Here is a 13,658-nt window from a genome sequence, read left to right on the forward strand (position 1 = left end):
CACACACACACAGGAGCAGAGCCCGCGTCACACACACACAGGAGCAGAGCCCGCGTCACACACACACACAGGAGCAGAGCCCGCGTCACACACAGGAGCAGAGCCCGCGTCACACACACACAGGAGCAGAGCCCGCGTCACACACACACAGGAGCAGAGCCTGCGTCACACACAGGAGCAGAGCCCGCGTCACACACACACAGGAGCAGAGCCTGCGTCACACACACACAGGAGCAGAGCCCGCGTCACACACACAGGCGCAGAGCCTGCGTCACACAGCCACGAGCAGAGCCCGCGTCACACACAGGAGCAGAGCCCGCGTCACACACACACAGGAGCAGAGCCCGCGTCACAGCCAGGAGCAGAGCCCATGTCACACAGCCAGGAGCAGAGCCCGCGTCACACACACACACAGGAGCAGAGCCCGCGTCACACACAGGAGCAGAGCCCGCGTCACACACACACAGGAGCAGAGCCCGTGTCACACACACACACACAGGAGCAGAGCCCGCGTCACACACAGGAGCAGAGCCCGCGTCACACACACACAGGAGCAGAGCCCGCGTCACACACAGGAGCAGAGCCCGCGTCACACACAGGAGCAGAGCCCACGTCACACACACACAGGAGCAGAGCCCACGTCACACACACACAGGAGCAGAGCCCGCGTCACACACACAGGAGCAGAGCCCGCGTCACACACACACAGGAGCAGAGCCCGCGTCACACACACACAGGAGCAGAGCCCGCGTCACACACACAGCCAGGAGCAGAGCCCGCGTCACACACACACAGGAGCAGAGCCCGCGTCACACAGCCAGGAGCAGAGCCCGCGTCACACACACAGCCAGGAGCAGAGCCCGCGTCACACACACACAGGAGCAGAGCCCGCGTCACACACAGGAGCAGAGCCCGCGTCACACACACACACACAGGAGTAGAGCCCGCGTCACACACACACAGGAGCAGAGCCCGCGTCACACACACAGGAGCAGAGCCCGCGTCACACACAGGAGCAGAGCCCGCGTCACACACACACAGGAGCAGAGCCCGTGTCACACACACACACACAGGAGCAGAGCCCGCGTCACACACACACACACAGGAGCAGAGCCCGCGTCACACACACACACAGGAGCAGAGCCCGCGTCACACACAGGAGCAGAGCCCGCGTCACACACAGGAGCAGAGCCCGCGTCACACACACACAGGAGCAGAGCCTGTGTCACACACACAGCCAGGAGCAGAGCCCGCGTCACACACACACAGGAGCAGAGCCCGCGTCACACACACACAGGAGCAGAGCCCGCGTCACACACACAGGAGCAGAGCCCGTGTCACACACACATAGGAGCAGAGCCCGCGTCACACACACACAGGAGCAGAGCCCGTGTCACACACACACACAGGAGCAGAGCCCGTGTCACACACACACACAGGAGCAGAGCCCGCGTCACACACACACAGGAGCAGAGCCCGCGTCACACACACACAGGAGCAGAGCCCGCGTCACACACACAGGAGCAGAGCCCGCGTCACACAGCCACGAGCAGAGCCCGCGTCACACACAGGAGCAGAGCCCGCGTCACACACAGGAGCAGAGCCCGCATCCCACACACAGGAGCAGAGCCCGCGTCACACACACGGGAGCAGAGCCCGCGTCCCACACACACACAGGAGCAGAGCCCGCGTCACATACACAGGAGCAGAGCCCGCGTCACACACACACAGGAGCAGAGCCCGCGTCACACACAGGAGCAGAGCCCGCGTCACACACACAGGAGCAGAGCCCGCGTCACACACACACAGGAGCAGAGCCCGCGTCACACACACACAGGAGCAGAGCCCGCGTCACACACAGGAGCAGAGCCCGCGTCACACACAGCCAGGAGCAGAGCCCGCATCACACACACACAGGAGCAGAGCCCGCGTCACACACAGGAGCAGAGCCCGCGTCACACACACACAGGAGCAGAGCCCGCGTCACACACAGGAGCAGAGCCCGCGTCACACACACACAGGAGCAGAGCCCGCGTCACACACACACAGGAGCAGAGCCCGCGTCACACACAGGAGCAGAGCCCGCGTCACACACACACAGGAGCAGAGCCCGCGTCACACACAGCCAGGAGCAGAGCCTGTGTCACACACAGTTGGGAGCAGAGCCCGCGTCACACACAGGAGCAGAGCCCGCGTCACACACACACAGGAGCAGAGCCCGCGTCACACACAGGAGCAGAGCCCGTGTCACACACACACAGGAGCAGAGCCCGCGTCACACACAGTCGGGAGCAGAGCCCGCGTCACACACACACAGGAGCAGAGCCTGCGTCACACACAGCCAGGAGCAGAGCCTGTGTCACACACAGTTGGGAGCAGAGCCCGCGTCACACACAGGAGCAGAGCCCGCGTCACACACACACAGGAGCAGAGCCCGTGTCACACACACACAGGAGCAGAGCCCGCGTCACACACAGGAGCAGAGCCCGTGTCACACACACACAGGAGCAGAGCCCGCGTCACACACACACAGGAGCAGAGCCCGCGTCACACACACACAGGAGCAGAGCCCGCGTCACACACAGGAGCAGAGCCCGCGTCACACACAGTCGGGAGCAGAGCCCGCGTCACACACACACAGGAGCAGAGCCTGCGTCACACACAGCCAGGAGCAGAGCCTGTGTCACACACACACAGGAGCAGAGCCCGCGTCACACACAGGAGCAGAGCCCGCGTCACACACACACAGGAGCAGAGCCCGCGTCACACACAGGAGCAGAGCCCGTGTCACACACACACAGGAGCAGAGCCCGCGTCACACACACACAGGAGCAGAGCCCGCGTCACACACAGGAGCAGAGCCCGCGTCACACACACACAGGAGCAGAGCCCGCGTCACACACAGGAGCAGAGCCCGCGTCACACACAGTCGGGAGCAGAGCCCGCGTCACACACACACAGGAGCAGAGCCCGCGTCACACACAGGAGCAGAGCCCGCGTCACACACACAGGAGCAGAGCCCGCGTCACACACACAGGAGCAGAGCCCGCGTCACACACACACAGGAGCAGAGCCCGCGTCACACACACACAGGAGCAGAGCCCGCGTCACACACACACAGGAGCAGAGCCCGCGTCACACACACACAGGAGCAGAGCCCGCGTCACACACAGGAGCAGAGCCCGCGTCACACACAGTCGGGAGCAGAGCCCGCGTCACACACACACAGGAGCAGAGCCTGCGTCACACACAGCCAGGAGCAGAGCCTGTGTCACACACACACAGGAGCAGAGCCCGCGTCACACACAGGAGCAGAGCCCGCGTCACACACACACAGGAGCAGAGCCCGCGTCACACACAGGAGCAGAGCCCGTGTCACACACACACAGGAGCAGAGCCCGCGTCACACACACACAGGAGCAGAGCCCGCGTCACACACAGGAGCAGAGCCCGCGTCACACACACACAGGAGCAGAGCCCGCGTCACACACAGGAGCAGAGCCCGCGTCACACACAGTCGGGAGCAGAGCCCGCGTCACACACACACAGGAGCAGAGCCCGCGTCACACACAGGAGCAGAGCCCGCGTCACACACACAGGAGCAGAGCCCGCGTCACACACACACAGGAGCAGAGCCCGCGTCACACACACACAGGAGCAGAGCCCGCGTCACACACACAGGAGCAGAGCCCGTGTCACACACACACACAGGAGCAGAGCCCGTGTCACACACACACACAGGAGCAGAGCCCGTGTCACACACACACACAGGAGCAGAGCCCGCGTCACACACACACAGGAGCAGAGCCCGCGTCACACACACACAGGAGCAGAGCCCGCGTCACACACACAGGAGCAGAGCCCGCGTCACACACACAGGGGCAGAGCCCGCGTCACACACACACACAGGAGCAGAGCCCGCGTCACACACACAGCCAGGAGCAGAGCCCGCGTCACACACACACAGGAGCAGAGCCCGCGTCACACACACAGCCAGGAGCAGAGCCCGCGTCACACACACACAGGAGCAGAGCCCGCGTCACACACACAGCCAGGAGCAGAGCCCGCGTCACACACACACAGGAGCAGAGCCCGCGTCACACACAGCCAGGAGCAGAGCCCGCGTCACACACACACAGGAGCAGAGCCCGCGTCACACACAGTCGGGAGCAGAGCCCATGTCACACACACAGGAGCAGAGCCCGCGTCACACACAGTTGGGAGCAGAGCCCGCGTCACACACACAGGAGCAGAGCCCGCGTCACACACACAGCCAGGAGCAGAGCCCGCGTCACACACACACAGGAGCAGAGCCCGCGTCACACACACACACAGGAGCAGAGCCCGCGTCACACACACACAGGAGCAGAGCCCGCGTCACACACAGCCAGGAGCAGAGCCCGCGTCACACACACACAGGAGCAGAGCCCGCGTCACACACAGTCGGGAGCAGAGCCCGTGTCACACACACAGGAGCAGAGCCCGTGTCACACACACAGGAGCAGAGCCCGCGTCACACACAGTCGGGAGCAGAGCCCGCGTCACACACAGTCGGGAGCAGAGCCTGTGTCACACACAGGAGCAGAGCCTGCGTCACACACACACAGGAGCAGAGCCCGCGTCACACACAGTCGGGAGCAGAGCCCGCGTCACACACACACAGGAGCAGAGCCCGCGTCACACACAGTCGGGAGCAGAGCCCGCGTCACACACACACAGGAGCAGAGCCCGCGTCACACACAGTCGGGAGCAGAGCCCGCGTCACACACACACACACAGGAGCAGAGCCCGCGTCACACACACACAGGAGCAGAGCCCGCGTCACACACAGTCGGGAGCAGAGCCCGCGTCACACACACACACACAGGAGCAGAGCCCGCGTCACACACACACAGGAGCAGAGCCCGCGTCACACACACACAGGAGCAGAGCCCGCGTCACACACACACACACAGGAGCAGAGCCCGCGTCACACACACAGGAGCAGAGCCCGCGTCACACACACACAGGAGCAGAGCCCGCGTCACACACACACAGGAGCAGAGCCCGCGTCACACACACACACACAGGAGCAGAGCCCGCGTCACACACACAGGAGCAGAGCCCGTGTCACACACACACAGGAGCAGAGCCCGCGTCACACACACACACACAGGAGCAGAGCCCGCGTCACACACACAGGAGCAGAGCCCGCGTCACCATGAGGAACAGGTGTCACACTCCCGTCTCTCGCAGGATTTCGGGAAATGCTGCGTCCGAGCGGAACCTTAAAGATGGCGTCTGCGCTCAGATTGAGAAGAACTTTGCTAAAGCTAAGTGGAGGGTGAGTAGCAGGCTCTGCAGGAGTTGGGTTACCTGTTATGAGCAGATGGAAAGTCAGCGATGGAGCTGAGAATGATCCACCTTTCTCTCCCCCTCACCCCCTACAGAAAGCCATCCGTGTCACGACTTTCATGCAGCGCCTGCGCGCTCCGGAGAGCAGCGCGGGGCGCCTCCCCGTCACACCCCGATCTTCCATGAGCGTGTCGCACGAGGTCACAGTGGAATCCAGCCCCTCCTCTCCGACTCCGTCCCCCTCACTCCCCATGAGCGGGCTGGAGCCCCCACAGACGCCAGGGGACCCCTGAGGGTGACGGGCGGTAACTGGACAGCCAGAGCACTGGGCGCCTTAGTGTTTGTTTCTACCCTGCCCTCCATGCTGACCAATGCCCACTCACAGGTCAGTGGGCACAGGGGCACGCTTAGTGCCCAGGAGTGTGACGCCGGCAGCGTTACCAAAGACGTCAGATCAACACACCCAAGGAATTGGGCCCATGGGAGAAACCAGGATTAGGTTCGGGGACGGGGGAGAGACCGGGGCATGGGGGGGGGGGGAGAGACCGGGGCATGGGGGGGGAGAGACCAGGGCAGGGGGGGGGGGGGAGAGACCAGGGAAGGGGGTAGGGGAGATACCAGGCCTGGGGCGGGGGAGGGAAAGACCGGGGCATGGGGGGGGGGGGGAGAGACCGGGGCATGGGGGGGGAGAGACCAGGGCAGGGGGTAGGGGAGAGACCAGGCCCGGGGCAAGGGAGGGGGGAGGGAGAGACCAGGGCAGGGCGGAGGGGGAGAGACCAGGACCGGGGGAGGGGGAGAGACCAGGCCCGGGGGAGGGGGAGAGACCAGGCCCGGGGGAGGGGGAGAGACCAGGACCGGGGGAGGGGGAGAGACCAGGCCCGGGGGAAACCAGGGGCAGAGGGAGGAGAGACTAGGCTCGGGAGAAGAGGGGAGACCAGGCCCAGTGAGGGGGGGGAAGGAAGGGAAATCCAAGTCCGGTGGGTCGGATGGAGGAGAGACCAGGCTCGGGAAGGGGGGGAGGAGGAGAGACCAGGCCCGGAGAAGGGGGGGAGGAGGAGAGACCAGGCTCGGGAAGGGGGGGAGGAGGAGAGACCAGGCTCGGAAAGGGGGGAGGGGGAGAGACCAGGCTCGGGAAGGGGGGAGGGGGAGAGACGAGGCTCGGGGAGGGGGGAGAGACCAGGCTCGGGAAGGGGGGGAGGGGGAGAGACCAGGCTCGGGAAGGGGGGAGGGGGAGAGACCAGGCTCGGGAAGGGGGGCGGGGGAGAGACCAGGCTCGGGAAGGGGGGGAGGGGGAGAGACCAGGCTCGGGAAGGGGGGGAGGGGGAGAGACCAGGCTCGGGAAGGGGGGGAGGGGGAGAGACCAGGCTCGGGAAGGGGGGGAGGGGGAGAGACCAGGCTCGGGAAGGGGGGGGAGGAGGAGAGACCAGGCTCGGGAAGGGGGGGGGAGGAGGAGAGACCAGGCTCGGGAAGGGGGGGGAGGAGGAGAGACCAGGCTCGGGAAGGGGGGGAGGAGGAGAGACCAGGCTCGGGAAGGGGGGGAGGAGGAGAGACCAGGCTCGGGAAGGGGGGAGGGGGAGAGACCAGGCTCGGGAAGGGGGGGAGGAGGAGAGACCAGGCTCGGGAAGGGGGGAGGGGGAGAGACCAGGCTCGGGAAGGGTGGGAGGGGGAGAGACCAGGCTCGGGAAGGGGGGGGAGGGGGAGAGACCAGGCTCGGGAAGGGGGGAGGAGGAGAGACCAGGCTCGGGAAGGGGGGAGGGGGAGAGACCAGGCTCGGGAAGGGGGGGGAGGAGGAGAGACCAGGCTCGGGAAAAGGGGGGAATAAGAATTTTTCATCCAAATCAATGGAATTAAACGGATGAGATCAAATAATCGCACGTCAAAGAGAAAACTCAGTGATATTCCTCTCATTTTGGATACGCAGCGATGCTCTGCGGGGCTCTGGCAGGGAAGGGGTTACACAGCGATGCTCTGCGGGCTCTGGCAGGGAAGGGGTTACGCAGCGATGCTCTGCTGGGCTCTGGCAGGGAAGGGGTTACACAGCGATGCTCTGCGGGGCTCTGCAGGGAAAGGGTTACACAGCGATGCTCTGGCAGGGAAGGGGTTACACAGCGACGCTCTGGCAGGGAAGGGGTTACACAGCGATGCTCTGGCAGGGAAGGGGTTACACAGCGATGCTCTGCTGGGCTCTGGCAGGGAAGGGGTTACATAGCAATGCTCTGCTGGGCTCTGGCAGGGAAGGGGTTACACAGCGATGCTCTGCGGGGCTCTGGCAGGGAAGGGGTTACACAGCGATGCTCTGGCAGGGAAGGGGTTACACAGCGATGCTCTGCTGGGCTCTGGCAGGGAAGGGGTTACACAGCGATGCTCTGCAGGGAAGGGGTTACACAGCGATGCTTTGCTGGGCTCTGGCAGGGAAGGGGTTACACAGCGATGCTCTGGCAGGGAAGGGGTTACACAGCGATGCTCTGGCAGGGAAGGGGTTACACAGCGATGCTCTGTGGGGAAAGGGGCTCTCATGCCCCAGCCGGTCCTGGAGAAAGACCTTTGACCTGTCGCATGTCATCGCATGCTTACGTTTTATTTGTTCTACTTCTGACTGTTAACTCTTCCTGTGCCATAGAGGCCGGTACCCCTGGCAGTGAACGGGTTAACCTCAATAAACAGAAACTAACAAGATGTCACAATGTGTGAAACACGTCCATGCAGATTATATATCTCCCACAATGCACTGCAGCACGAGCAGACAGCAATGTATTACAACCAGCCTCATACGCACTGTCCGCGCCAGCCTCCCCCTCACACGCAGTGTCAGCGCCAGCCTCCCCCTCACACGCAGTGTCAGCGCCAGCCTCCCCCTCACACGCAGTGTCAGCGCCAGCCTCCCCCTCACACGCAGTGTCAGCGCCAGCCTCCCCCCTCACACGCAGTGTCAGCGCCAGCCTCCCCCTCACACGCAGTGTCAGCGCCAGCCTCCCCCTCACACGCAGTGTCAGCGCCAGCCTCCCCCCTCACACGCAGTGTCAGCGCCAGCCCTCCCCCTCACACGCAGTGTCAGCGCCAGCCTCCCCCTCACACGCAGTGTCAGCGCCAGCCTCCCCCTCACGCAGTGTCAGCGCCAGCCTCCCCCCTCACACGCAGTGTCAGGCGCCAGCCTCCCCCTCACACGCAGTGTCAGCGCCAGCCTCCCCCTCACACGCAGTGTCAGCGCCAGCCTCCCCCTCACACGCAGTGTCAGCGCCAGCCTCCCCCTCACACGCAGTGTCAGCGCCAGCCTCCCCCTCACACGCAGTGTCAGCGCCAGCCTCCCCCTCACGCAGTGTCAGCGCCAGCCTCCCCCTCACACGCAGTGTCAGCGCCAGCCTCCCCCTCACACTTAGTGTCAGTGCCAGCCTCCCCCTCACACGCAGTGTCAGCGCCAGCCTCCCCCCTCACACGCAGTGTCAGCGCCAGCCTCCCCCTCACGCAGTGTCAGCGCCAGCCTCCCCCTCACACGCAGTGTCAGCGCCAGCCTCCCCCTCACACGCAGTGTCAGCGCCAGCCTCCCCCTCACACGCAGTGTCAGCGCCAGCCTCCCCCTCACACGCAGTGTCAGCGCCAGCCTCCCCCTCACACGCAGTGTCAGCGCCAGCCTCCCCCCTCACACGCAGTGTCAGCGCCAGCCTCCCCCTCACACGCAGTGTCAGCCTCCCCCTCACACGCAGTGTCCGCGCCAGCCTCCCCCTCACACGCAGTGTCAGCGCCAGCCTCCCCCTCACACGCAGTGTCAGCGCCAGCCTCCCCCCTCACACGCAGTGTCAGCGCCAGCCTCCCCCTCACGCAGTGTCAGCGCCAGCCTCCCCCTCACACGCAGTGTGTCAGCGCCAGCCTCCCCCTCACACTTAGTGTCAGTGCCAGCCTCCCCCTCACACGCAGTGTCAGCGCCAGCCTCCCCCTCACACGCAGTGTCAGCGCCAGCCTCCCCCTCACGCAGTGTCAGCGCCAGCCTCCCCTCACGCAGTGTCAGCGCCAGCCTCCCCCTCACACGCAGTGTCAGCGCCAGCCTCCCCCTCACACGCAGTGTCAGCGCCAGCCTCCCCCTCACACGCAGTGTCAGCGCCAGCCTCCCCCTCACACGCAGTGTCAGCGCCAGCCTCCCCCTCACACGCAGTGTCAGCGCCAGCCTCTCCCTCACACGCCAGTGTCAGCGCCAGCCTCCCCCTCACACGCAGTGTCAGCGCCAGCCTCCCCTCACACGCAGTGTCAGCGCCAGCCTCCCCCTCACACGCAGTGTCAGCGCCAGCCTCCCCCTCACACGCAGTGTCAGCGCCAGCCTCCCCCTCACACGCAGTGTCAGCGCCAGCCTCCCCCCTCACACGCAGTGTCAGCGCCAGCCTCCCCCTCACACGCAGTGTCAGCGCCAGCCTCCCCCTCACACGCAGTGTCAGCGCCAGCCTCCCCCTCACACGCAGTGTCAGCGCCAGCCTCCCCCTCACACGCAGTGTCAGCGCCAGCCTCCCCCTCACACTACGCAGTGTCAGCGCCAGCCTCCCCCTCACACGCAGTGTCAGCCTCCCCCTCACACGCAGTGTCAGCGCCAGCCTCCCCCTCACACGCAGTGTCAGCGCCCAGCCTCCCCCTCACACGCAGTGTCAGCGCCAGCCTCCCCCCTCACGCAGTGTCAGCGCCAGCCTCCCCCTCACGCAGTGTCAGCGCCAGCCTCTCCCTCACACGCAGTGTCAGCGCCAGCCTCCCCCTCACACGCAGTGTCAGCGCCAGCCTCCCCCTCACACGCAGTGTCAGCGCCAGCCTCCCCCTCACACGCAGTGTCAGGGCCAGCCTCCCCCTCACACGCAGTGTCAGCGCCAGCCTCCCCCTCACACGCAGTGTCAGCCTCCCCCCTCACACGCAGTGTCAGCGCCAGCCTCCGCCCCTCACACGCAGTGTCAGCGCCAGCCTCCCCTCACACCGCAGTGTCAGCGCCAGCCTCCCCCCTCACACGCAGTGTCAGCGCCAGCCTCCCCCTCACACGCAGTGTCAGCGCCAGCCTCCCCCTCACACGCAGTGTCAGCGCCAGCCTCCCCCTCACGCAGTGTCAGCGCCAGCCTCCCCCCTCACGCAGTGTCAGCGCCAGCCTCCCCCCTCACGCAGTGTCAGCGCCAGCCTCCCCCCTCACGCAGTGTCAGCGCCAGCCTCCCCCTCACGCAGTGTCAGGGCCAGCCTCCCCCTCACACGCAGTGTCAGCGCCAGCCTCCCCCTCACGCAGTGTCAGCGCCAGCCTCCCCCTCACACGCAGTGTCAGCGCCAGCCTCCCCCCTCACACGCAGTGTCAGCGCCATCCTCCCCCTCACGCAGTGTCAGCGCCAGCCTCCCCCTCACACGCAGTGTCAGCGCCAGCCTCCCCCTCACACAGCAGTGTCAGCGCCATCCTCCCCCTCACACGCAGTGTCAGCGCCAGCCTCCCCCTCACACGCAGTGTCAGCGCCAGCCTCCCCCCTCACACGCAGTGTCAGCGCCAGCCTCCCCCTCACACGCAGTGTCAGCGCCAGCCTCCCCCTCACACGCAGTGTCAGCGCCAGCCTCTCCCTCACACACGCAGTGTCAGCGCCAGCCTCCCCCTCACACGCAGTGTCAGCGCCAGCCTCCCCCTCACAGACGCAGTGTCAGTGCCAGCCTCCCCCCTCACACGCAGTGTCAGCGCCAGCCTCCCACTCACACGCAGTGTCAGCGCCAGCCTCCCCCTCCCCCGCAGTGTCAGCGCCAGCCTCCCCCTCACACGCAGTGTCAGCGCCAGCCTCCCCCTCACACGCAGTGTCAGCGCCAGCCTCCCCCTCGACACGCAGTGTCAGCGCCAGCCTCCCCCTCACACACAGGAAGGGGAGGAGCTGTGAGCCAAGATGACTGCAGACCCTGGAGGAGGGAGAGGAGTTGGAACCAGGTCTCAAGCTAATCTGAATGCGGATAAGAAAGTTTCCCTGGAAGCTAAAGTGCAGAAATGTTTGCAAAAGAAAGAGTCAGAAAATATGGAAAAAGGGATGAATGAAAATGTTGGGCAGAAAGAATCTGAGATGGAGAATACTGAAAGTCCGGCTCAGAACCAGACGGGTAAGAGAACTGCGGCTAAAACCAGCTCAAGGTCTAATGAAGCCAGGGCATCCTGGTAAGTATGTCTGCAGGGGGCCAAGCTTTATGTATCAGGTGTATAGTATTATCCACGGTGCTACTCATATGCTTCTTTAAGCAGGTGGGTCTTAAGGTGGATAGGGAGGGGTGCTAGTCGGGTATTGAGGGGAAGGGCATTCCAGAGGTGCGGGGCAGGTCAGTGAAAAAGGTTTAAGGCGGGAGAGGGCTTTAGATACAAAGGGGGGTAGAAAGAAGACATCCATGAGCAGAACGCAAGAGTCGGGATGGTGCAGAGCGAGAAATTAGGGCTGAGATGTAAGGAGGGGCAGAAGAATGTAAAGCTTTAAAAGTGAGGAGAAGAATGGAGTGTGAGATGTGGGATTTGATCGGAAGCCAGGAGAGGGATTTCATGAGGGGAGATGCGGAGACAGATTTAGGAAAGAGTAGCGTGATTCTGGCAGCGGCGTTTAGGATAGATTGTAGGGGAGACAGGTGGAGAGGCAGGAAGGCCGGACAGCAGGAGGTTACAGTAATCGAGATGGGAGAGAATGAGGGCCTGAGCCAGTGTTTTAGCAGTGGAGAAACAGAGGAAAGGGAGTATTTTTGTAATATTGCGGAGGAAAAAGAGTCAGGTTTTAGCTACCTTTTGAATGTGATGGGAGAATGTGAGAGAGGAGTCGAGTGTGACCCCTAGGCAGCGTGCTTGGGCTACTGGGTGAATGATGGTACTTCCAACAGTAATGTGGAAGGAGGTAGTAGGGCCAGGTTTGGGAGGAAGTATGAGGAGCTCCATTCAGGATGATATCGCAGAGAGACATTCAGAAACTTTGGTCTGTACAGAAGGTGTAAGGTCGGGTAGAAAGGTAAATTTGTGTGTCGTCAGCATAGAGGTGATATTTAAACCCCAGAGATGTGATTAGGTCACCTAGAGAAAGTGTGTACAGAGAAAAGAGAAGAGGTCCCAGGACAGAGCCCTGCGGGACCCCCACTTAGAGGTCGATAGAGGTGTTAGAAAAAGAAATGCTGAAAGTACTGTATGATGGGAGAGATAAGAGGAGATCCAGGATAGAGCTTTGTTACGAATACCAAGAGTATAGAGAATGTGAAGAAGAGGGTGGTCCACGGTGTCAAATGCTGCAGAGAGGTTGAGTAATATGAGCAGAGTGTAATGACCTCTGTCTTTGGCAGCAAGGAGTTCATTAGTTATTTTAATGAGGGCTGTTTCAGTGGAGTGATCAGTACGGAAGCCAGATTGTAGAGGGTCTAGGAGAGAATAGGTGTTGAGAAAATGGAGCAAGCGAGAGAACACAAGACGTTCAAGGAGTTTAGAGGCAAAAGGCAGGAGGGAGACAGGACAATAGTTAGAAAGACAGGTAGGGTCAAGCTTGCTGTGTTTGAGTAATGGTATGACTGTTGCATGTTTGAAAGAGGATGGAAAGGTTCCAGAGCAGAGGGAGGAGTTAAAAATGTGCGTGAGCGTAGGGATTATAGTAGGAGCAAGAGGTTTTAGGAGATGGGAGGGAATGGGGTCAAGAGGGCAGGTGTTAGATGGAGAAGAGGAGAACAACAACGACACATCCTCTGTTATAGAGGAAAGAGTCAAGGAAGGCAGGAGGAGTGAAAACGCGTCGGCTGGGAGCAGAAAGAACGCGCTTGCTTTGTGGCTTTAAAAACCCCTTGGCTCCTCCCCCACTCCTCCCCATCCCGCATCATCCCCCGCTCGCGCCTGCGGAATAGAGAGCGACCAGGGGGTCCTGGAGGTGAGGGAGAGACTTGCCCACAGGTCATAGCCGCCCTCCGCCTAGGTGGCTAAGGGGGCTACTGGAGGAGAGTTAGGAAGAGGTGTGAGATAGGAGGGGGATTCAGAGGGGATGTCCTGACGTACGGATTCCACCTTTTCCTTGAAATAGTCGGCAAAGTCCTGAGCTGAGATGGAGGAAGGAGAAGAGGCAGCAGAGGATGGTCTGAGTAGAGAGTCAAAGACGGAGAAGAGTCGGCGTGGGTTAGAATTGTGCGTGTTGATTAGTGATGTAAAGTAGGCTTGTTTAGCTTGCGAGAGGGCAGAGGTGAAACAGGATAGCATAAATTTGTAGTGAAGGAATTCTGCGAGAGTGTGAGATTTCCTCCAGAGGTGTTCAGAGGAACGAGTGGAGGAACGCAGCATGCGCGTGTGGGAATTTAGCCAGGGTCTGGGGTTAGAAGGGCCAGAACGGCAGAGAGAAAGC

At 62.8% G+C, this 13,658-nt stretch overlaps 1 protein-coding gene across 2 annotated transcripts in view; it reads left to right on the forward strand.

Moving 5' to 3' along the window:
• LOC142486529 (caM kinase-like vesicle-associated protein) overlaps positions 1-5,855 on the forward strand; it is a 60,897-nt gene extending 55,042 nt beyond the window's left edge. For both annotated transcript variants that reach the window (XM_075585109.1, XM_075585110.1), the window contains 2 exons: positions 5,236-5,323; positions 5,430-5,855. In XM_075585109.1, the coding sequence (XP_075441224.1) occupies positions 5,236-5,323; positions 5,430-5,627 (286 nt within the window). In that variant the 3' untranslated portion in view covers positions 5,628-5,855. The remainder of the gene's footprint in view (positions 1-5,235; positions 5,324-5,429) is intronic.
• Positions 5,856-13,658: the final 7,803 nt, after the last annotated feature.

Source organism: Ascaphus truei, unplaced genomic scaffold (assembly GCF_040206685.1).
Source record: "Ascaphus truei isolate aAscTru1 unplaced genomic scaffold, aAscTru1.hap1 HAP1_SCAFFOLD_934, whole genome shotgun sequence".
Taxonomy (NCBI): domain Eukaryota; kingdom Metazoa; phylum Chordata; class Amphibia; order Anura; family Ascaphidae; genus Ascaphus; species Ascaphus truei.